The sequence below is a fragment of the Trachemys scripta genome, chromosome 2 (genome assembly GCF_013100865.1).
Source record: "Trachemys scripta elegans isolate TJP31775 chromosome 2, CAS_Tse_1.0, whole genome shotgun sequence".
Classification (NCBI taxonomy): domain Eukaryota; kingdom Metazoa; phylum Chordata; order Testudines; family Emydidae; genus Trachemys; species Trachemys scripta.
The window spans coordinates 176,486,790-176,512,394 of NC_048299.1; the positions used below are offsets into that span (position 1 = coordinate 176,486,790).

At 43.6% G+C, this 25,605-nt stretch overlaps 1 protein-coding gene across 9 annotated transcripts in view; it reads left to right on the forward strand.

Annotated features, from left to right (window-relative positions):
- Nucleotides 1–25,605, forward strand: part of RNF144B (ring finger protein 144B) — a 131,024-nt gene that overhangs the window by 92,823 nt on the left and 12,596 nt on the right. For 8 of the 9 annotated variants that reach the window (XM_034762398.1, XM_034762401.1, XM_034762396.1 and 5 more), the window contains 2 exons: nucleotides 5,940–6,044; nucleotides 21,317–21,377. In XM_034762398.1, coding sequence (XP_034618289.1) covers nucleotides 5,940–6,044; nucleotides 21,317–21,377 — 166 coding nt within the window. Of the gene's footprint in view, nucleotides 1–5,939; nucleotides 6,045–18,900; nucleotides 19,754–21,316; nucleotides 21,378–25,605 lie in introns of those variants that run through there. The other variant, XM_034762402.1, reaches the window with a different exon arrangement.

Consider the following 25,605-nt stretch of genomic DNA (forward strand, 5'->3'; position numbering starts at 1 on the left):
TGTTTTGTTTTTGTTGAAAACTTTCTTTGACTTTTTTTTGGTTTTAATCAAAAGACTAAAAACTAAAATAATAATAATAATTAAAAAATCAGTTTTTGGCATATAAACATTGAAACATTTTAGTTTAAAATGAAAAATGTCAGTTTTGTGGGTTTTTGATGAAAAATTGATATTTTTTTCATGAAAATGTAAGTTTAGTTGAAAAATCATTTTCAGTCTAAATTGTTCTGGCAGACCATGTTCAGTGAGTTCTCCTAATTTTTTTGCATTTCCACTACCTTACTGTAATGTTAAGCACTGATCATACCGTGATCCCAATCACAGTCTTTTAAATGATATAATAATTGCAGTGAAATTTTGTAAAATTACATAATCCAAACTCACTACCCAATGTTAACTAGACACAGGGGTCAACAGTACTGCCTATAGGACATGATATTGAAAAGGCTGTACTGATTTCCTTCCACCCTCATCCTTTAACTGATGTCTCCTTTATTTTCCTTAATCCAAAACTAGATATTAAAATTTGTCACGTCAGGTTTGTGGTTTCCTTTCCTGTTTTCTATCAAAAGCAATAAAGGTTACAATTAGTGAGCTGGAAAGCGTTGTACAAATTGGAGTTGAGAAAGTTAATAAAACACATTAAATGTGCTTGATGTACTTGAAAAAGCAATATGCAGTAATGACTGGGACCAGTCTTTTGTCTGTGGCAAGGAGAAGATTATTTGAAAGTGGCCTTGAATAGAAATATGGATTCGTAGTGAGAGGAGTACAAGTGCCCTTGTCGTGTCATTGCCTAGCAACATGAGATTTAAATACATTGCCTGAACTAATTTAAAAATCTAGAGGTAAAAATGTGCAACTGTGCTAATGCCCTATATAGACTAAAGCCCACACTAAAAACCTTTATCTCTGGAAATATTTTGTTTAATCCTGAAGCTAGAACAGTTCCTATGGGAAGTGCTGTACTTATTCATAGTTACTGTATAAGCACCTATTTCCAGAGGTAGATTGAGAATGTTATCATAACAACTCCCTCTGGGCTGAAATTTGCATGAAATGTTTTACTGCAAATGAAATTTTGTATGTTGTTAGTCCAGGTTATATGACAGATCTTTCCAGTGCATCTCTTAACAGTTTCTTCGTTTCTGAAAATAAATGTCATATTGTCTCCACTTGAGCTGTATGTATATAATGAGTATGTATCTCCCTATGTATCTATATGCTCCCTCTCTCTCCTTATATTTATGTATATATATAAGAGAATATAGTGGAGTGTTTATATTAGACATATATACCATAATATAATCTCTCTCTCTCTCTCTCTCTCTCTCTGTCTGTATATATGTACATAAAACAATATATTTAATCAAAGCACTCTTATAAACTTTAACTAATTAAGCCTCACAATATCCTGGGAGGTAGGTAAGTATTTATTATCCCCATTTTATAGATAAGAAATCTGAGGGAATGAGAGGCTGAAATGCACTTATGGGCAGAAGAGTGGATCTGCAAAAATGGCACATCTTGCTCAACAGATTTGCTTGGTCTTTGTGTCTCTTTTGAGCCATAGCTGTTGCTTTAATGAGAAAATATTTTGTCCCCTTCTTTTTTGGGAAAGATTTTTCCAAAGCACTAAGCATTGGCCTAACTCTGTTTCCACTGAACTTAATGGAAGTGCCTCTGACTTTAGTGGGAGCAGTTAGGTTAGCAGCAAACTCTTTCAATAATCCCCCTCTTAAAATGTATCTTACTTCTGTCACCACTGCAAAATTATGGGAGAGGGAACTAGACTTTATTCTAGCTCATCTATCATGAACATACATCTCTAAATTCCATTTTCTGATGATAATATGCAAGCCAGGAAGAACACAACTTGACCAGGGTGAATTTGCAGGTCTGGCAGTTCACATTTTTTCATTAAATTGTCTCTTGGTGAGAAACAATGCTATTCTTAGGAAGTTACTTTCAGAATAGAGGGTAAACATGTTTTGTGACTTGTTAATGTCAAACACAGGGAGAAAGTGGCAGAGCCATGAATACAACCCAGAACTCTTGACTACCTGTCATGTGAACATGTCTAACCACTGCTTCCTGTGTTTCTGCAATGATCCTATCTTTAAAGAACTGTATTTACTTGTACACGTGCTCTCTCTCTCTCTCTCTCTCTCTCTCTCTGTAAGATGCCTTAAAGGGTTCTAATTTTCAAAAGGGGTTGGATGTCCACTGCCCACGTCTGAAAATCTTGGCCATAGTTTCCATACACAGGAAATTGTATGTTTAATGTATATGTATCAATAGATTTTCATAACTGTGGTGTTTGTCTAAGCAAAAAGTACAAATTTTCAACGCTTTTGTCAACTTTTGATGTGTTTCTGGGGTGTGGAAATGTTTGTATGATGCTGCAAATGCAAATACGTATTTTACTGTATAAATTTATAATTCTCTTTGCCCTGTCTTCACCACAATCATGGCTTGCATCAGTGCTTCATTTTCAGCTACTTTATAATTAAACTAAATTTTATTTAGTTGATTTTTTAAATAAATAATAATAAAAGCTTAAAGCAGTTCTGCTGTGCTAAAAGTTACAGTACATTTTAAAAAATTTCTTTACTGCTAATTTTGGGAAGAGGAGAAGTGAGGTTCTATTCCTGGTTCCCAGACAGGCAACCTGGTTCTCTAGGCAAGTCACTTAAGGCTTTGTACTGGAATGTGCTGGGTGCCACCTGAGTAGCACTCAGCACCTTCAACTCCCCATAGCAACTGACTGGATCGGGCCCATGGTCCCTCAGCCTCAGTTCTGTGATCTGTAAAAGATTTAATGTTTGTAAAAGTTATGTCACAGGGCTATTATTTGTAAAGTACTTTTGAGATCCTCAGCTATTGGCTTTGGATCCAAAGCCTGTTGAACTCAGTCTGTGAAACTACAACATAAGACACACTAGCCTTGGTTGACCTAATCTGGATTTGAACCAGCAAACTAGAGGAGAAAGATTTCATATCATGTAATCAAGCTTTTGAACTATGTAGTCCCTTGAAGGTGTATCCCTAAAGGTATATTGTGTACAGAAATGAAATACAAAGTCTATACATGTATAGAACTGTTGCCCAGCTATATAAGAGCTGCACGCACATTCTTCCACAGGAAAATAATTGTTAGTGCTGAGGTCAACTGGCCCTAGCAGTCTAAATTAAGAAAAAGCCGTTGGGCTTCCATGAGTCCTGCAGTAACTTCTCAGCCTTTGTCCTCTCTCCTTTATGGGGTGGCCTGAACTGACCCTAGAATCTGAGTCTACTGTATCTTGCTGTCAGAGTAAATTACTAAACATAGTCACCCATCCCAGAAGGGACAGGAGCTGGGGTTACAGTCAAAGAAAAGGATTGTTTTCCAACACTAACTGAGAGACACACTGAGGAGAGTTCAACTCCTACCCTGAAAGGGGAGAGATGAAAATCTACACTCCCCAAAGCATAGGTAGGCTCTGAACAATGGGAGCAGGATGCAGGGACCATGTGCTGGGCCCATGGGCACCATCATCTTCCTTTCCCCAGGAGTGCTCAACCCCTGCTCAACCCCAGGCCCCACCCCCACTCCACCTCTTCCCCCAATGCCCTACCCTGCCCTGCTTCTTCCTGCCCAGTTCCGGCCCCTACCCCGAGCACGCCCCATCCCTGTTCCTCTCCTTCCCCCCCAGCAGCTCCTGCACGCTGTGGAACAGCTAATCCACAGCAGGTGGGAGGCGCTGGGAGGGGGAGGAGTTGATCGGCGGGGCCATCGGCAGGTGGGAGGTGTTGGGGGAGAGGTGGGGAGCTGGCTGCAGGTGAATGCTAAGCACCCACTAATTTTTTTCCGTGGGTGCTCCTGGCCTGGAGCACCCACGGAGTTGGCACCTATTGCTGGGCCGTCCTATCCTCATGAGCTATGCAGCCTTCCTCCACCTCACTGCATGTGGATTTTTGGGGGCAGACTTTGAAGTAGAGAGTTTCCTGTTGGGGTCAATGATGACTGTGTTACTTCCTCTGTTTCCATCTTCTTTTCTATGCAGATGGGAGGTGTCTTTTGTAGCTAGGCCATTAAACCCACTTTATGTTTCAATTACTGACTCTTTATGGTGTTGTTTCTAGGTGCCTTTTGGCAAGGAGCACTGACTATATTATTTGAATGAATAAAGGGACAGTGTCTGGTTAAGTCTAATTAAATTTCTCGTGTTACTAATAACACTTTAAGTTATTAAAATTGTTAGAAGTGTTATATTGCTTATTTACTTTTTGCCCTTTGCTCACCTTGGAGTGTGAAAATAGCCTAGCCAGTTCTATTCTTATATCTACTAGTATCACTTTCTAGCTCTCATGCAGGGGACTGTTTAAATTTAAACAAATAAAAGTTGATTGAAATTTAAAACAAAAGTCATAAACATATGGGGCTGGATTGAAACCCGGGAGCAGGGCAGGAACCAGAGTGTGTCTCCCAGGGTCACATCTAGTCCCTTCTTCCCCCTTGATCGGGGGGCAACCTATTGCTGGCACAGATTACTTCATCCTCTGAACCCGCTCAGTTGTGCTTACCAGCGCATTGGGGAGGGGGAGAGCTAAGACTCCTACCTGATGGGCGGGGCAGTAACAGTCCAGTGGCGGCCTAACCTTCAGGCTCTGGAAATGCAGGTAGTCCATGCAGGGACTTAAAGGGGTTCCTTATACCTTATTACACTCCTGCAGGGGCATGTAGCAGGGCTTATAATTTGACCTGTTGCTATTAAAATTAGGCTTTTGAAACTCTTAAAAAATTAAATCCCTAAATTCTGGTAATAAATTACCTGATGATCTCCCTTTAAATACAAATTAAAAAAAATATTAAACATCTCATTGGAAATCAGATGTTATTTTAAATGCCATGCCATTTGGTGGAAGATATATTCATTTTCATTTAAAATAAACTGTTTAAGTGACTACAAGGATTTGGCAAGTGTACATTTTGCTGGCATGCAGGGTAGAGTTGAAATTGCATCATTTTGAAGTATACATTGTTACATCACTTTTACCTGGAACATTGGTCAATGTTTTTTTACAGGACATTTTGGGTTCGCTACTTCCTGTGTATTTTGGAATTCGAAAACTCCGTTACACCAGTTTCATACAGGTTTAAATTCTTTGACTTCAGAGCAGTTGCACTGGCATAAAACTAGTGTAACGGACTGGAGAATAGGGCCCTTAAAATCCAAATTGGATATGTCATAATGGGGACAAAACAGTCATGATCTGCTCTTCCTCATCCCAAGAAAAAATACCACACAATTATTTTTGTGCAGCGAAGTGATGTGGACACATGCAGGAGGGCCTCTCTGTTGGAAACGGACTTTGAACACTTGCTCAATAGGCCGGTAGTTGAAGGAAATTTATGGAAATGACATAATCTATTTAGAGGAAAGTTGATAGCCTCACTATTTCCAGATCTGTGCTCTGCTAGCCAATCTATAAACTGCCTTCATTGCAGATTGCTGAGAAAGCAACTCTCCTGCTTGAAAATGAGGCTCTATAATGGTGGCCACTAGGTGAGAGACTGAATTAAGAATACATGAAAGGAAAATAGAAGAGCAAAAACCTGTTTTAATTAGAGTGAAATATAGCCTGTTCTTTTCCAAGTCTAGGCTTAATATAGAGAAAATGTATTAGCACAGAAGGACTTGATTTGCTGACTTGAGTAAACTCAATATGTGATGGATGAAGTCATACATAATTAATTGTTCTTTGCTGCATTCTTCCCAAAGTAATGGTTCTTAGCATTCACATGTATGATAATTTATGTTTTCTCTATACTAGTGCTCTAGGACAGCCAATTAAGGAAGCAGAGGTGGCACCTGTGTAGTGCAGTGTTAACATCTATGTGTTACTATCATGTGGGTTGCAACTTTCCATCATTTTTTTTCTTTTCTCCTTTCTAGTGCCTAAAGCAGTATATGCAGCTGGCAATTCGAGAAGGCTGTGGTTCTCCCATCACTTGTCCAGATATGGTGTGCTTGAACCATGGGACCCTACAAGAAGCAGAGGTAATGACACTTGTCTTCTCTCCTCTTTTTATTTCCACCTTAATTTACATAATAGATACAATATTATTCGGTTTCCTCCTCTTAATTACCTTTCATGAGTCTGTGACAGGAAGCCTGCCTGATCGTAGGAACTAGAGACAAATAGATGTTTTTCTTTTCTTTTCTGTCTTGAGGAAATGCTTACTTGGGATCCAGACAATTTCTGAATTACCCATGCAGGTGATTTAACCAAAATATCCTGCATCCAGGAACCACTAAACATTCACTAGCAATGACTGTTGGAACGGCTTTGATATGGATACCTACTGTGGGTGAAATCCTGTTTCCACTGAAGCAAATGGCAAATCTCCTACTGGTTTAAATGGGGTAAGGATTTAACCCAGTGTGTTTATATTGGGGTGAAGCAGGAAAAATGAGGACACTTTCTTGTGTGTCAATCTTTCTATAAATTGTGAGGGAAAGCTGGGTGGGAGTTGGATTTGACAAATGAGAAGAGTGAACAGAGAACTTTCCAAGAGATGAGACTTTGGGAGCCCTGAGGCTAAACAAGGAGGTTACACTAGTGTGTGCACACACACACACACGTGTGTGTATACACCTACAAATACGTATAACACACATGCAGAGGAACATGCATATACACTTCTAAGGTTTGAGATAAAGAAACCGAGGTAGCATCCAATTCTCAGTTATATGATGTCTCCTTTATGCCATTCTCTCTGTGTAAAGTGGTCAGAAATGGCTCCTGGTCAAATGGCCTGCTTGGCTATTATAGAAATGATGTAAGGTTCCTAGACTAGCCCCACTCCCAATCCATGGCACAAGAGATGGGTCGGTAGTATGGCTGGAGTGTACACTGCAGTAATTCTCTGCTTCCCAGAGGCCATGGGAAACCGTGTCAGAAAGAGCAGCCCCAAGGCTGTTCTTGCTTACATGGCGAATACAGGGAATGCAAACGTGGCTAAAAGCTTTAAAACACCTTTGCTCACACCATCCCCATCCCTTCCCCAAGTGCAGGAATGGAATAAATGAGACCCAAGCCCTGAATTTTCTTCCCCTGAATTGCACAAAAGCAAATACTTATTTGTTATCCTGGGGGCATCCTACAGCCCTATATGCAAAGATGGCATAGCTGTGCTCGCTGTAACCCAGCTCAACATGGGCATTGCCAGCGGAATTCTGTCATGGATCCCCCAGTGAATGTGACCCGTGAGTGCCTTTGTTCAGAGTGTTTGCACTGTACAATAGCCAAGGTAGTGAACCCTGCTTCCTAAGCTAAGCCATTTTGACATCTGTTTTAAATGTGGTTTATTTTGTAATGTAGACAAGGCATTAAAGTAAACTTCACTCCACCTGTGGTAAAATGTCATTCTCCAGTAAGCTGCTATTCTAGACCTCCTGGAATGCAGAAACTATAACTTAGTATGAGAATGGCAGTGGCACCCTCCCCCCGCACCTATTTGGAGTGAGCAAAGGAAGCAGAAGAGAAGGCTTGGGACTATGGGGCAATATGAAGAAGACCCAACTCTTTGATGTTGCTTCCCTGATGAGGGAGGTGTGGAGAGCATAGGCGTGCGCAGCACATTTCATTAGGGTGTGCACCCAGGGAGCCCCGCCCTAGCCCTGCCCCCGCCCTGCCCCCAGCCACTCCCTCCTACTTGGTGCACCCCTGACTGCCCCCCTCAGAACCTCCAACTTCCCCTGCTCCTTGTCCCCTGACTACCCCCTCCTGGAACCCCTGCCCCTAACTGTCCCCCAGAACCCCACCCCCTATCTAAGCCTCCCTGCTCCTTGTCCCCTAACTGCCCTCCTAAGACCCTACCCCCTATCCAGGGCCAGCTCCAGGGTTTTTGCCGCCCCAAGCGTCAGAAAAAAAAAAAAAAAAAAAAGCTGCGATCGGCGGCAGCTCCACCGCGCCGCTTTCTTCTTCGGCGGCAATTCGGCGGCCGGGCCTTCCCTCCGAGAGGGACTGAGGGACCTGCCGCCGAAGAGCCCGATGTGCCGCCCCTTCCCCTTGGCCGCTCCAAGCACCTGCTTGCTGAGCTGGTGCCTGGAGCTGGCCCTGCCCCTACCTGTCCCCTGACTGCCCCGACCCTTATCTACACCCCCACCCCCAGACAGGCCCCCGGGACTCCCATGCCTATCCAACCGCTCCCCACCCCCTGACAGGACCCCCAGAACTCCCGACCCATACAACCCCCCCCACTCCCTGCCTGCCCCAACCCCTCTCCACACCCCTGACTCCTGACAGGCTCCCCCTGGAACTCCTGACTCATCCAACCTCCCTCCCCAGCTCCTTGTCCCCTGACCACCCCCTCCAGAGACCCCCCCACCCTAACTGCCCCCCCAGGACCATTCTTGCTCCCTATCCCCTGACTGCCCTGACCCCTATCCAACCCCCGCCCCCTCCATGCCCCATCCAACCCCCCTGCTTCCTGACTGCCCCCTCCAGAGATCCTCCACCACTAACCATCCCCCTGGGATCCCACCCCCTATCCAACCTACCCTGCTCCCTGTCCTCTGACTGCCCCCATCCTTTATCCAATCTTCCCCCCCCAAGCCCCGGACCCCTTACCATGAGGCTCCTAGCAGCATGTTTTGCTCCGCGCAGAGCCAGACACTCTGCCCCAGCCCTGTGGGTGGCAGGTTTGTAGAAATTTTGGTGGTGCCCAGAACCCGCCTCCCCAACTCCACCCCCCCACCTGCCTAAGGCTCTGGGAGGGAGTGTGGGTGGGGGGGAGGAGGTCTGGGGTGCAGGTCATGGGCTGGGGATTAGGGTGCAGAAGGGGTGCAGGGTGCAGGCTCTGGGATGGAGTTTGGGTGCTGGGTGCAGGCTCTGGGGGATGAGGGTTGGGGCTGAGGATGAGGGGTTCATGATGCAGGAGGGGGCTCAGGACTGGGGCAGAGGATTAGGGTATGGGGGGATGAGGGGTTCATGATGCAGGGGGGGCTCAGGGCTGGGGCAGAGGATTAGGGTGCGGGGGGGATGAGGGCTCTGGCTGGGGCTGGGGTTGAGGGGTTTGGGGTGTTGGAGAGGCTCAGGGCTAGGGCGGAAGGGCAGGGTAAGGGCAGCCTGCTCTGCCATTAGGGGTTGGGGGGCACTAGGACCCTGGGGAAGCAGACAGCAGTTGCTGCCGGGAGCCTCTCCACACAGGAATGTGTTACACCGGCAGCACAAGCAGGCATGGGAGAGGTGCGCGCCGCTTTCTTCCAGGCAAGGACGCGGCAGGGTAGGGGGGGGAGAGCCGCGGGGGGTAGTGGTGGCAGGTGGGAGCTGCGGGAGAGACCCAGCTCCAGATATTGGTGGAGCAGGGCCCCCAGCCCTGAATATTCCTGGATCATGGCTCCAGGGGAGGGGAGAAGCCGGGGGAGGGGCCAGCGACTTGCTGCGCCGGGAGAGTGGAGCCATTTGCCCACCCCTGCATTAGGGTGTGCCTGGGCACACCCGGCACACCCTGTGCGCATGCCTATGGTGGAGAGGAGCCTGCACCCAGTAGATGAGAGAAAAGGAGCTGTGCTCATAGCTGAGGAGTGAAGAAAAGACGCAGGGGGTGTTGCTCTCCCATAACTCATCCTCACTCATCCTATAGGAAATGAGGATGAGCCAACCTAGTTCTGTGACTGTCCTCTCCTACTAGCAGACTGGAGATGGTATCCCAAGGCTGCTTTCCTCTCCTTTGAAAAGCCAGCATGTGCATATTGTAATAGGAGCATGTTGCAAGGCCCCAGTTCAGCAAAGCACTTAAGCACCTGGTAAAATCCCAATACATGCTTAAATTAAGCATGTGCTTAAGTGCTTTGCTGAACTGGGGCCTGAGAACCACATCTGGGGTTCTTACAGCATATGGGCATATGATGGAGTTGTTCTTTACCTTCCACAATAGCTGGGAGCAGCCAATCAGCATCTTCCCTTCTCCTCCTTTCCTCTGGATGGAAATAGGTGGGAAACTAGTGGGCCTTCTCTCATCTTGGGAAGTAGGCAACCAGCCTTGAACAGAAAAGAATGTTTGCTTTAAAGTTGTATCAAAACACTTAACAAATGTTACAAAGAGTTTTATTCTACTAAGCTATGTTTGTGGAGCTGCAGAAATTCTAAAGACTTATTTCCCATTAGCTAATCAAGAGGCCACTCCAGGGCATGCATTAACGGCCATTAACGTATTCCTTGGGCGCTTTGTGCGGCTAAAGGCTGAGTGACTAAACAACCCAAGAAGTGCATTAATGATCCATGAATGAAAGAATGATCTGAAACTCCCTGTTGGCATTGCTACTAGAAAAATGAACCTTTTGCATTTTAAAAGTCTGTTAAAATGAAATGTTTTATGGGTTTCATTGAATATATCTTTCTGCTATGAAAAATAGTTCATAACAGATAGGACAAAATAGTAAAACCATTCTCCTGTTTTCTTTAGTGATCTAAAAAGTTATTTTGTAAAACTTGTAGGTTATATGTGGAACCTTTTATTTCTGTTTTTCTTTCTCATCTACAGTGACTGCACCACTTAACTATTTTATATATTTTTTAAAGTTAATTTGGATAGTATAGAATGCTTTTATTCCAAACTGCATGCTATCATAGAATCATAGAATATCAGGGTTGGAAGGGACCTCAGGAGGTCATCTAGTCCAACCCCCTGCTCAAAGCAGGACCAATCCCCAATTAAATCATCCCAGCCAGGGCTTTGTCAAGCCTAACCTTAAAAACCTCTAAGGAAGGAGATTCTACCACCTCCCCAGGTAACCCATTCCAGTGCTTCACCACCCTCCTAGTGAAAAAGTTTTCCTAATATCCAATCTAAACCTCCCCCATTACTCCTTGTTCTGTCATCAGGTACCACTGAGAACAGTCTAGATCCATCCTCTTTGGAACCCCCTTTCAGGTAGTTGAAAGCAGCTATCAAATCCCCCCTCATTCTTCTCTTCTGCAGACTAAACAATCCCAGTTCCCTCAGCCTCTCCTCATAAATCATGTGCTCTAGCCCCCTAATAATTTTTGTTGCCCTCCGCTGGACTCTTTCCAATTTTTCTACATCCTTCTTGTAGTGTGGGGCCCAAAACGGGACACAGTACTCTAGATGAGGCCTCACCAATGTCGAATAGAGGGGAATGATCACGTCCCTTGATCTGCTAGCAATGCCCCTACTTATACAACCCAAAATGCCGTTAGCCTTCTTGGCAACAAGGGCACGCTGTTGATTCATATCCAGCTTCTCGTCCACTGTAACCCCTAAGTCCTTTTCTGTAGAACTGCTTCCTAGCCATTCGGTCCTTAGACTGTAACAGTGAATGGGATTCTTCCGTCCCAAGGACTCTGCACTTGTCCTTGTCGAACCTCATCAGATTTCTTTTGGCCCAATCCTCTAATTTGTCTAGGTCCCTCTGTATCCTATCCCTACCCTCCAGCGTATCTACCACTCCTCCCAGTTTAGTGTCATGTGCAAACTTGCTGAGAGTGCAGTCCACGCCATCCTCCAGATCATTAATGAAGATATTGAACAAAACCGGCCCCAGGACTGACCCTTGGGGCACTCCGCTTGAAACTGGCTGCCAACTAGACATGGAGCCATTGATCACTACCCGTTGAGCCCGACAATCTAGCCAGCTTTCTATCCAAAATAGATGACAGTACAAGTGCATTGTACAAACAAGAATATTGAAGGTGTTTGGCATGGAAATATGAATCAAACATTACACATGACTCAGTACAGAATCTAAAATGCAAGTTCCCATTTCAGGCAGAAAAATGATAACATTCATGAATTCACAAAGTGGAATATTCTAGACAGTTGATATCCAACTTTTGCCTATAAAGACTCAACCCTGACATAACTTCATTATGTGAGACCATGTGACTCAGTTGGCCACACCCTCTCCGCCATTTGGTGGAATAGACCTTAATATGATTTATTTCTCATTTGAGTATATGCTTCTTTAAAAGCACCAATAAAAGACAAATGAAAACAAAACATATTTTTATTTTATTGAACACTTGAATAGCCTTTGTCTAAACCAGGAAAAAGGATTTAAAACAAATCCTGGTAGTGGACATTTGAAACACCATTTAATATCTAATCTAAACACAGGTTTAACTTCACAATCATCTAACATGGTTTTAAACATGTTAAACTGTGTCTACACTAGAGGCTAAGTGAGATTTCTATAGCTAACAATTAACCCCCCACCCCACCTTTTATTATAGACAAGGTCATGGGGTGTATTTAGGACTCAATCCAAAGCCAACTAAAAAATTGATGGGAGTCTTTCCATTGACTTCAGTGAGTGTTGAATGAAGCCCTGAATGCTCATGAAATGGAGGGACTCCATAAAACAAGCTATAACTTGGCATAATGCAGGCTAGTGTTATGAATGTGTCCCACACCCCTCTGTCAAGGTACTTTATCTTCATGGTGTGCAGCATTTATTCCACTCCATAGCCTATTCTGTTTTCAGTATAAATAAGATATCTGTTTTATATTTCAGTAAAACTCTCCAGGGTGTGTAACTGTATTTTTAGATGCATTTACAGCCTTAATCTTTGTTCTGAGCTGCATTCTGAAGCCTACGCCCTGTTGTGTTTTGTTGCTTTCTATTCCAGCAAAAGCTAAAAGTTGCATTCAAGTAAAGCGTTAAACAATGTTGCATTACTTGTTGCTCAAGGACTGTATATGTGCCATACTAGCTTAAAAACAAACAAATGAAAATAGGAACATGTCTTTTTTTTTAAAGCACAGCTGAGCATTTCAGGTATGTTTGGGTAGAATGTTCCCAGCCTGAGGGAGGTGTTGGGAATTAGATGTAGAGTGAAATGGAGCTCATTGGGAGGACATCAGGGAAAGAGTAGTTTTCATACAGGAAGGAGGTGTAGCCGTGAGGATTTATTACAGATCCATCCCCACCTCCCCTTTGACCAAAAGCCGTATTTCTTCTCTGACACAGCATCCCCTATTGCCCCAAATCTGGAAATTCACCTAATAATCCTCAGTATTAACTGCTTTCCAAAGGGTTGACATCAATATAGGGTTTACAGTTAATAGATATGCTGACAAAAATGTTCAAATTTCCTAGAGAATGATTTTTATTCATTCCAGCCTAAGTGGCATGGGAAGTATGCAGTTTATAGAAATGATATCAAGCACTGTTTTGCTGATGGGTCAGGGATACTAAATCCAAAACGGAGCGGAAGTGAATCATTTTTCAAGATAAATAGTGTTGTGTGAATTGTTACTCTGGATGAATACTTAAAAAGATTGTTCAAAAGTTTTACCAGTAGTTTATCACACAAGAAGGCCATTGGCAGCCTGGAATTACAGGCCACAGAATCCAAAAAATAATCCTGATGGCTATTTAATATGTTGTCATACTATAGTCAGCAAGCAGGACACTTGCAATTTGAAATGTTACTTTTAGGCAGCTTGCTCCCTGCTCTCATTGGTATAATGGTTTGTTGGTGCTCTGGAAAAAACAACTTTAATTTTCTTAGCCAAATAACCAATTTTCACCAAGACATAAAGTATATAAATAGTTGGCCATATTTTGTCATAAGGTATGTCCTAGGTATATCTGTGCTGGAACAGGAATTTTTATCCATGAAAAATGTCAAGACATTTGAGTTTTGTTTGTTTTGATTTGGAAACTTGAAATTTTCTGCAAAACAAAATTTAAAAATGTTTTTTGTTTTGGGTTGATTGGAACATTCTAATTCAATAAAATAGAAATATTTCAATCTGACTTTCTAAAAAACTTTGAAATGAAAAGTAACTTCAAAATAAAAAATTGATATGTTTAGTTTTGACCTTATTTAACCCCTTTTAAAAAGATTCCCCCCCCCCAATTAAAATTCATGTAAATCAACACATTCTCTCATCAAGTTTTGATTTTGATGAAATGGCACATTCTGACAGAATAGAATAATGTTCTGTTGGAAAATTTTCTACCAGCTCTAGTCCTAGGTCAGATCCCGGGTATTGTATTAAGTCAACAGTTGCTTGTAGTGTAGCCATTTTAAAAGCATATGTAGATTAAAAAAGCAATATTTGGTAAAGGAAGGGTCTGTTTCAAAATAAATAAAAATCATTTAAAAAAGCAAACCAGTTGTCTTCTAAAACAAGACGTTTTATTCTTTAAGAACCAATTTCGAAAACTGCTTGGATTCATAGGTGTTAGAGATGGAAAGGAACTAGTATGTATCCAATTCTTCTCTCTGATGATGCAGAATTGTCCCATACAGGATGGCCTTGTCTATGTTGGGGATTTGCCCTGAAATACACCAGTGAGTGACTGAACTGTATTAGTGCACAACCTCCAGTGTAGACATGATAAGCCACAGTTTGCATTTGTGCAGCTTACTCCGGTTTCAAACAAAGGTAAATTCTGATGGTGCTGATCACAGCTTGCGCTGATGAGTAGAATCAGAGCAAATCCCCAGTGCAGGCAAGGCCTATATTTCCTAGTGCAGGAGCTCTCCAACTACTAGAGTGTCTGGGGGACTGCCCCCTCCCCTCCCAGCCCCTCGCTCTGCTGCCTTCTCTTCCATTTGTGCTCACGTAGCATTCCTCTGCCAACGACAGCAATCACTTATGTTGAAAAGTAATATTGGGATAGTACTTATGGTATCATTAGCTGTCTTTTAATGCAGTTTAGCAGCTGGAAGCAAGGAGGTGAGCCAGCATCAGAGGACCAGCTAGCTCTGCACAGAGTGCTAGCGAGTGGTCAACGGGCCACGATCAGTCCATAGTCTACAGTGTGAGACCCTCTGTTCATGATTTGCCTGTTACTTCTGATTCCTATATAGTATGAAGTTTGTAGAACTTGGTATCTGTAGGCCTCATGTATATATGATTAGATCTGTAAGTGTCCTGTTTTCACTGCGGACATAAATATAAATCTGGCCTGACTCGCCTCTCACTCACTCCAGTTTTGCACCACAGTCGCTCCATTGATTTCAGTAGAGTTACTTCTGATTTACATGATTGACCCCAGTATAACCGAGAGCTGACTCAGGCCCATCATCTATCTTTTTGTAAAGAGATGCAGGGATGGGCTGAATGATTTTTAGTAACATTGGCCCAAATCTTTAAAGTTCTTACTGATCACATATCAGTTCTTATTTGGGCAAAAATCCAATTAGCATCCATTAAAAAAGGTTAATTATTTTCTTTCATTTTAATTTGGAAACTGTTTTTTCATTCACCAGCCATGAAGTGTAAGAAGGTAGGGAACCACTGCCATCAGATCTTTGTTTTCCAGCATCCAAATTATTTTATTTTCCGCTTTGTCATCCACAGGGGCTTTCAATAAGCCCAAAGGGAGCAAGTGAGCAAGTCCTGTTTTAAATGAGTGAGCTTGTTAATGGAGAAGATTAATATTTTATGATGAAACTAGTGTACACGGCATCTGGTGGGGAGAGGAGTGAGGTTAGTCTCAGACAATGAGGAGACTGAAACCTCCCTCTGCCCATGAAAACCCAACCCAAGCTATGCTGCTTGGTCTTGACTTATCAAAGTGTTTCCTGTAGCTGTGGTGTCAATAACGGTCTGCCATAAATGCTAGGCCATACAATGTGTGTTTTTAAATATTTAAGGAGTGGCCTTTTTAGGTGAATTCTCTGTAGAAGTGACGTTTGCAGGCTGGAAGGCTATGAGGAATTATTTTGAACTTCTCTCCTATACAAAAGTATATGTTGCTTCCAGGCATGGATTTAGGGGTTTTGGCAGAGGAGGTTACGTGCTGGCACAGCTCCCTGTGGTAGCCTGGTTCACGGTGTTTGTGGTGGTGTTCTCACTTATTCAAACATCCATTTTACTAGAACATTATCTGTTGTGAGGAACCTCTCTCTCTATGGGCAAGATTGTGGCATGGTCCACATGACTGCTCAGGGACATAAATGGAAGTAAGATCCATTCCCCTCTGTGACCTCCCTGAGTCTCCATTGCAAGCATGAGGGTTTAAGCAGCGGCTGTGTGTCCGGTACACTTCCTATCCGGGGTATCTCTTGGGAGAGTAGATGGAGCTTTGGCTCTGCCTCCTCCAATGTGCTAGCCCACTGGAGTAGTGGGTGGGGAAGTGGGGGAGGGCACAAGAAAGGACTAATTCCCAGCTGTTTCCATGTGCTGCCCTGTGCTCAGGGCTGTAAATAAATGGACAGTCTAGCCTTGTGTGCATTGAACCTCATTCCTTTCATCCTCCTTTCTTAGTTTCTTTGCCTAAGGGACCTTTGGGGTCTCCCAGTTACTGTAACCTTTATGGAACTCATTAAGAATCCTATTGTTGGACACTGTGCAAGGGTGTCACTGGGTGTTTTGAGTTACAGCATCTTCATGTGTTTAGTGAGATTTCCTATAAATCTTTCTGCTTTGTGAGAAAGGCACTATCCCAACTACAGTTGTATTTTTATAACAGTATCGTATAAGTGCACAAGAGCCTAATATGTGTAGAAAATCTAAAACTTACTTAAAAGCCAGAACGTATGATAAATCTCAAATGTAATGCTTGACAGCTTTTCAGAAGAGAAGAGCATTTGGCCTCTTGTTATCCATTTACATTTTCACTAGACCTTTAACATAATTAAAAACAGCCCTGAAATATTTCCTTTGGCATTTCTCAACCAGCCTCCTTAAATTGGACAATTTCTTAGCCTGGAACAAGCTTTGGTATTTTCCTTTCTGTCACATACCTGCTCTTCTTTCTTTGTCGCTTTTTAATCAAACTTGTTACAGCTTTGATTCCCAATGGCTTTGGAAGCTCTGGGTGTGTATAGATGTGCATGAGTGTGGTGTTTGGATGTAGTGGATGGGCTTATTGGGAGAGTGGGGGGTGTAGAAATGTAACAGACATGTAAGGGAGCAGTTAAAAGTCAGCCTGAAAAAATGCCAGGATAGGAGGAGATGAACATTTCATCTCACAACGATCCCATCCAATGCTTGTCACCTTTGCTTTATTAAATGTAACTGAGTTTAAAAACTTCTTGTGTCAGGGATGTGCCACTTTTATTTCCCTATGAAGTGCCAAGGGCTGAATAAATAATAATTATGATTTCATTACTCTCTTTTTAATTCACTGCACGAGCAGCTATTAAGGTGTCATATACACCAGCAATGATGATATTTCTTAAAATAATCTATTTGGGTGTTTCTTAAAGGCACCTGGAAATCTGGGGAAATTGTGGGATAGATCCTTGGTCCTATTTTGCCAGCTTTGTGCTCCAGTGGTGCATAAGCGCCAGAAACTTGGTGGGTCTGTCTGAGTGAGGATTCCTATGAAATGGGGAATTGGCTGTATGCCACCTTCTTTCCAGGCCAGTCCTGAAATCCCCAGTTGCTAGAAAGGCCCATTGAACTAGTCAGCTGGATGTAATTAAGTTATCTGAAGGGCTGGGCTGGAACTAACCAGCCCCAGGGTCGGGGTGTTATAAAGTAGATATAAAGACACCCTTGCTACTCCCCTGCCCGTTAAACGTATCTTAGTCACAGCTGAGGATCTAGCCCTGTTTACATAACCAATAGGATTGTGGTTTCGGTTGCAAAGTAAAGAGTGAATTTTTCTTATGTATGGAAATTTCCAAAGGTCAATGTGCAGAAACTTTTTTATTTTGTACTTCTATATCACATTTCATTTAAATGCATTTTACAAACACTGAGTCTCACAAGACTCCTGAGAAAATAATATTATCTCCATTTTAAAGATGACAAAACTGGTAGAGGTTACGTGAGTTGCCCAAGATCTGAGTGAGCCAGTGACAGAGCTGGAAATGGAACTCAGGCTTTCTGACTCCTTAACCCATCATCTAGCTACAAGATTTCTCTCTCTTCCCCTCTCATAACATAGGGCATGAGTCAAACCCATTGAAACCAATAGGATCAGGCCCGCATTGCAATTTTTCTCTGAATTTACTCTATAAAGAAATTTCTTGTACTTTGTATTTTCTACAGGATGAACCTTTTAACTATAGTGTCTGTTAAAGTTTTAGCACATTTTCTTCTCAGAGTTAGGATTTTTTTTTCAAAAGAGCAAATATTTATGTATTTACATGGAAGGAGTAAAGTCTACAATGAACTTTGGCCCATTGTGCACTTCACTGTATATTCATTAACTTTAAGTAGAGCTATTAAAAGAGCTTTTTTTATGGTTCACCGAGGTTCTTGTGAACGGGGGCAGCTGGTCTTTAAGGCTAGTAGGGATAATCCCTTCAAATATTGCCATCCCTATCAGCTGTAGATATTGGGTTGTGTAGCTGATGCAATACCATCTGCTGCCATTGTGGGACTCCTGGGGCTAATGCTGCTACAGTCCCTGAAGTAGGCAGAACCCGCCCTGCATTGCCACGGGTGACATGGCCGGCTCTGGCTTTTTTGCCGCCCCAGGCAAAAAAGCCTCCGGCCGCTCCCCCCCTCCCCCCCAGCGTGGCAGGGGTGGGCGTGGGGGGGCGGTGAGCCCTGGGGGAGGGCAGCGAGCCCCGGCCGGGGCTCCGCTCTCCCCGGCGGCCGGAGCCGGAGCACCGCACCGTGCGGCCCCCCTCCAGGTGCCGCCCCAAGCACAAGGTTGGTGGGCTGGTACCTGGAGCCGGCCCTGACTGGTGTCTTCTAGTCCTGCAATCCTGGAAATCCCTGCAACATATAGACTGCAGGCAGCAAGGCAGCAGAGGGAGGAGGCACAAAACCAGGATTACAGGCTTGTATGGGGCTATTTCCTGCTAACTCCATAGAGGCAGATGAGGTTCCCTGAATACATTCCCTGAAGTCATCATCTGTCCTGGTTACCTCTGCTCCTACTTCTCCAGGACCAGCAATTTATGAGCTTAGTGGTGGTAGATATCAGAGATGAGGGGGAAGGGTTAGCCATGGTTCTTTAGCTCAGACTGTAGCAGTTCATGTCTTTCCTACCTCACAGGGGTGTATTGAGGACAAATACATAGAAAGACTGTGAGCTGCTCAGATACTGTGACAACAGGGGTCATATTAGTACCTAAGATCTGAAGGATTCCAAGCCCGGAGATGGGTTTTCAAAGTCCTGACGGGTTTGTGTGTACAGGGGTGTGTGCTACTAGGGGTTCTGAGCTGGGAAGTGATGGGAGGGAGAGATTTCAGAGCTGAGAGAGGTGGTTCTGAGCCATGGAGAGGTAGGAAAAGACAGGCTGATTAGATGGAAGTGAGGCAGGCTGTGTTTGTGGGTGCATATATTTAAACTGTCAGCTCTCAGCTTTGATGTAACTCTGCTCCTGCTGAAATCAGCAGTAAAATTCTCATTGATTTCAATGGATGCAGCGTTAGGCCAATGTTGAACGCATTTGAAAATCCCAACCTCAATAAAATTGCGCACTCAAGAAACTATTTGTCAAAAATCCTCAGTGCTAGTGTAGTAAAGGCCATGTTTAGGAATCACTGATTAATGCATTAGTGATGGCACACATTTTAAAATACAGTAGTTGTCAGAGCCCGAATGACTAGAGAGGAGCAGCTGGACTAACACTTAATTTCTCCAAACTCTGTTTAGATTTCAAGGCAACCAGGAGGAATATGGACAATGCTGAAATTGCACCTTTCTTTTTTCACTCTTTGGCTTCATTCTTTACTGAAATTTCTCAGCTACATTTTTTTTTTTAGTTCGAGCTAGTTATGTTGTGTTCCTAAGAATGTTTCAGCTAATTTTTAGTGAACAGATGAAAAATGTCTTGGGAAGCTCATATTACCCCAGAGAGCTATCAGAGGAAAAAGGTTTGTCCCTTGAAAAGACAGTGTATATTAATTTCTGTTCAATCAATCTCTGAATTAGAAAGAAAAAATATTTTGAACCTTAAGACTGTGACTGATTAAGCTAAGAATGTGTCCTGTAAAAACTTGCTAATGTTTCTAAGTCTGACATCAAATCCTTTGATTTCCTCGGTTTTAAATCTTTTAAGCATCTTTAAAACACTTAAATCCTGATGTCAGTGGCATTATTTTTTGTATAACATGGGTTAGATCAAATAAGTGATCCAAACATCTGCCTTTGAAATGCAACTTTATATTCCAGACTGATTGATTCGTACCTTGAGTAAAAAGACAATTGTTATGTACAAATGAACACATTCTTTGCTTCTTCCCAGTGGCAAAAACAATCCACATTACAACCAGGATAATTTGTATTGTATTTTTGTCTGTATTATATAGCTTTTCACACTGTTGCAACAGAGGGCAAAGCAACCCAAGAGTTTGTTATTGCTTCAGTGAGGACAAGAGACGGCTCACTGCTAGATTCTGGGGGGATAATGCTGTAGGGCCTCATGTGACGTGCAGAGAGCCTTCAACTCCCTCTGAAGCTGTTCATTTGTATCAGTGGGAGCTGAGGCACCTCAGAAATCAGGTCCTAATTTAACAGGAAAATTAAGGAAGGTGGGTTTATTCTCAGGAGAAAAGAGAAGACACTGAGGTGGACTAATATCATTTTTCAGAATGATGGAAGACAATTTACAGTGGTGGATAAATATAGCAGATGGGTTCAAAATCTAAGATCCAAAGGCCATATCCTCAGCTGGTATAAATCAATGTAACTTCATTGACTCAAATGAACCATGCTGATTTGGATCCAGTTGAGGATCTGGCTAATAATCTTAAAAATTAGGGTGACTGAATGTCTTTATAGGGGTTAATAATGGAGGATACAGCCCTTCACCTCTAGGTCACCAGCTCAAATCCAGCCATGGTTGGTAGTGACTCAAACATGCTAGCTAACGTCTATGTAGTTGCCTATATGAAATGAGTTGGTAATTTCAATCCAGTTCCCAGTGGACAAGGGTGCACATCACAAAATCCAGCAACACTGTTGTCATCAATCTTAGCCCAAATGACAACGAATGGAGACTAAACTCCCCTCTCAGTACCCTAGAGGTGACTCCTGTCACCAAGATTGAAGGACACTGGCAGAGGGAAGCTTCCATTGTTGTTATACTTCTGTACATAAATAAAACAGGGCTGGCAATCTATCACCTTTTATTAATAATAAATCCACATGAAATAAATGGGGAAGATAGAAGTAAATAAAGCACCCATGAAGAACTATTTCTTGTGAAGGGTAATAAACATACGGACTACGTTACTGGAATGTATGACCTGAAATACAGGTGGTCTAGAATTACCTAGACTTACATCTGGAGAAGGAAGGGATTGAGGAAAATGGTGGTGGGGGGAAAAAAATAGTAAAGGAAGGTTGGTTGAGATCAGACTCAAAAGAGCAGGCATGTGGGGCTGGCTGGCTTTTTCTTTTCCTAACATTTCTTCTATTCTTATGTTTCATTTCAGATTGCCTCTTTGGTACCTGTTGATCAGTTTCAGTTATACCAGCGACTGAAATTTGAACGAGGTGTGAACCATTTATTTTATATTTATCTTACCATGGCTTAAAATATGGGGCGATGGGGTTCTACTGATTACTAGAAGGCTATCCCGTAGGGTGGGAAAGGGCCTTCATTTTGACATAATTTAACTACAAGGAGTCGGCTGGATTCTACTCCTACTCAAGTCAGTAACAAAACTCCCATGGACATCAACAGGAGCAGGACCAACAGGGCAATTTTTTTGATTACACTTATTAGTGAAAATATTCAAACTTGTGTGCAAGAGATTGGATTATCTTGCTTGCAGAATCCTCCATCCTTGGTCCTCGGGACAGCTGCACTGAGGGGGCATCCATGATAGAATGGGTGCAGTGGAGCTGTGCTGCAAGGGACCAGGTTGCATTTGCATTAGGTTAGGACTCCAGGGACTGCGGTTGGTATGGAGGCATGGAGTGTCCAAGTGGATTTCCTTGGCCTTCCATGGATCCTAGAGGATCTGCAATGCTTGGGCTTTTCCATGTGAGCAAACCCAGTTTGTATGATAGGACAATAAAGGGAAGGTGGGGAAATCTCTGCAACGGAACCCTCACAAAGATTTTTCTCCCCTGGTTTTTACCATGGGAGGGGATCTGGCTCATTATTATTGACTACGGCAGAGGTCCCCAAACTGTGGGGCACACCTCCCTAGGGGGGTGCAGAGGAACATTTGGGGGGCATGGGTAGGGCCTGGGCCAGTCCCTGTGGGGGGTGGGGTGGGGTGGGAGTGCCACCCAGCTCCGCTGCTGGCCCTGACCGTCAGCCCCATGCCCAGGACCCCGGCTGCTGGCCTCGGCTGCTGGCCTCGGCCCCCAGCCTCAGTTCTGCTCCCACCCCCAGCTTTGGTCCCATCCTCAGCTCCCTTAACCCTGTCTACATACCCCCCACTCCCAGAGCCATGACCCCGCTCCTGGCCCCAGCTCGGGGAGGAGCAGACAGCAGTAAGGGGGGACACAAGGTAAAAAGTTTTGGGACCACTGGACTACAGCTTTGTCATAAAGACGCCGATGGCATTAAGAACATAAGAATGACATACTGGGTGTGACCCGTGGCCCAGCTAGCCTACTATCCTGCCTTCCAACAGTGACAGTGCCAGGTGCCCCAGAGGGAATAGATAGTACAGGGCAATTGTCAAGTGATCCATCCCCTGTCATCCAGTCCCAGCTTCTGGCAGTTGGTGGTTTAGAGACACCTGGAGCTAAGGAGCTAATAGCCATTGATGGACCTATCCTCCATGGTTTCTTGAACACCGTTATACTTTTGGCCTTCACAACATCCCTTGGCAATGAGCTCTGCAGGTTGACTGTGCATTGTGTTAAGAAGTACTTCCTTATGTTTGTTTTAAATCTGCTGCCTATTTATTTCATTGGGTGACCCCTAGTTTGTGTGTTATATGAAGGGGTAAATAATACATCCCTATTCACTTTCTCTATACCATAATTTTATAGACCACTATAATATCTCCCCTCAGTCATCTCTTTTCTAAACTGAACAGTTCCAGCCTTTTTAATCTCTTCCTGTATAGAATCTGTTCCATACCCCAAATCATTTTGTTGCTCTTCTCTGTACCTTTTCCAATTCTAATATATCTTTTTTGAGATGAGGCAACCAGATCTGCATGCAGTATTCAAGATGTGGGTGTACCACAGATTTATGTAGTGGCATTATTTTATTATCTATCCTTTTCCTAATGGATCCTAACATTGTTAGCTTTTTTGACTGCCGCTGCACATTGAGCGATTGCTTTCAGAGAACAATGACTCCAAGATCTTTCTTGAGTGGTAACAGCTAATTTAGACCCCATCATTTTGTATGTATAGTCAAGATTATAGTCTCAAATATGTATGACTTTGCACTGATCAACACTGAATTTCATCTGCCGTGATGTTGCCCCGGGTATACCTGTACCACAGGATAAAGGCCAACTGAATTTTTGGGAGATCTTTTTATGCTTTCTTTTATCACTTAACCAAGGAGGAGAGTAGTTCAGGTAATCATTTCCAAACTAGTTAATTTTAACCTCATCTATTCTGTATCCTCTGAAACAATAGGGACTTGTTTTCACAACCAGGGAGATCGATGCTGCTGCAATCGATGCAGTGGGTGTCGATTTAGCGGGTCTAATGCAGACTCACTAAATCTAGTAAAGACTCTGGTACTCCACTGGACTGAGTAGAGTAAGGGAAGTTGACCGGAGAGCATCTCCTGTCGATGCAGCACAGTGAAGACACGTTATTCATGTAGCTGGAGTAGCATAACTTAGGTCGACTTACTCCAGTAGTGAAGAAAAGCCCTCCATTTCCCAGATATTCTTAACTGCCCACCAGTTTTTAAATGCTACCAACACACATTCTTGTTGATCTAGGTTACAGTCTTTTATCCACAGATCTGATCGTAAAGGTTAAAGTATACAATGCTGCTCTCTCAGTATGTAAATCTGTTGTCACAAATGAGCCAGAGTCTCTGCCCTTTCTGTAGGAATATTTTTGAAAATACTATTAGTCAAAACTCCTACGCCAGAACCACTGCACTGCACTGATTACGTGCAGGGAGCAGGCAGGAAATCCAGCCCTCTTTTCAGCTTTATAGCTACTGAAGATGCACAATTTTGCCTAGTTAAACAATTTTCTTTAGAGTCTAAACTCTTGCCATATCTGCCATTGGCTGCCCAGAGTGATATGTAAATCAAAGAAAGATTATTTTATTTCAGAAATGTCTAAACATTTTACCAGTAAGCTTTCCCAATCTTATACAGTGATCACAACCAGGGGCAGTGTCTGATGAAAAATTCATAGAAAAGATTGTGTTTGATTCTGTAGATACATTTGAAATCTACCAAGATTTTCAAGGAGAATTCAAAAGTCTGGCCAAGTAATTGTCCTGTGAAAACCATCCTGGGTCTGATTCCTGTCGGGCACCAGTCTTTGTATAAGAGTTGGAACATAGTCCCAAAGGGCCTAGACCAGAAGCAGGCTGGTCACCAAACTCCATTTCCACTGAAGATAATGTCCACGCCCCGCCCTCCCCAAATCCATCTTTTTCCCTGGGCAGCGGGGTTATAAAGTCTGTAGTTTTAGAATGAGCAAAGGAATAGGTAGGAGCAATTGTGGTAGAGGCAGAGGTGCTGCATAACCAAGATTTATGGGCTTGCTGACGTGCTGATGGGTTTTAACTGTTGCTAGGAAATTTAGTTAATTCAGTCCAGCTCCTTCTGCCCTCAAGCCACTCTTTCAGCGTATGACCTTTTGCTGTAACCAGAATTTGCTCATGAGTAAGGATACAATTTAGTCACGGATTCCATGACTTTAACACTCCGCCGTGACTTCTTCGGATTCGGTCCCTGCAGCTGCGGCTGGAATCCCACACCCAGGCAGCAGGCCATGGGCTTCACCCCCCACTCACCTTCCCATGGGGCTCTGGTTTCAGTCTTCTGCAGAGGTCAGCTCACCCCCAGTTATTTTTAGTAAAAGTCATAGACAGGTTGCAGGCTTCCGTGACTTTTTGTTTATTGCCCACGACCTGTCCGTGACTTTTACTAAATATAACCGTGATAAAATCTTAACCTTACTCATGAGCAGTCACCCATCACCTAGGCTCCTACCCTTATACCAGGCACAAACACTTTAACTCCCACACTCCCAATCAAATCTGTATCTCTCCAACCAGGAACAAACAGATCCTCTGCTGCCACCAGCAGGATCCAGGCTCAGAGAAGAGGAACCACAATCTTGCCTGAGGACTGCATCCCATTCCTCTGGCACAAGGACCCACAACCTCCTTCTGGGGGCCCACTTCACTGCTCAGTGGGCCCAGGAGCTCACAGGCGCTGGTCCTGTGCAATCTGCCAGTGCCACTCCACTGGTCCTGGCCAGGGGTTCTTCTCTCCCATTGGTTGCACCAAGCAGGGGTCTGGCTCCCTTCCTGGCACCAGGAAGCTTCCCTGCTCATTGGACCTGCTCCCAGTGCTGCTGTTGCCTCAGTTTCATCCCTTCCCAGGTTGCAGCTGTGCTCTCCAAGCTCCTTCTCTGCAACAGCCAAGGATCTGAATTTTTACCTTGTAAGAGAAAAAAACTTTTGAAGTGATAATCAAGATAGCCCAGTACAGACAGTTTGATAAGAAGTGTGAGAATACTTACAAGGGGAGAGTTACTCAAGGCTGCCCCATGCTGCTGCCTCCTTCTTGCACTGCTCCTATTTCTGGTGCTGGTTCTGCTTTAT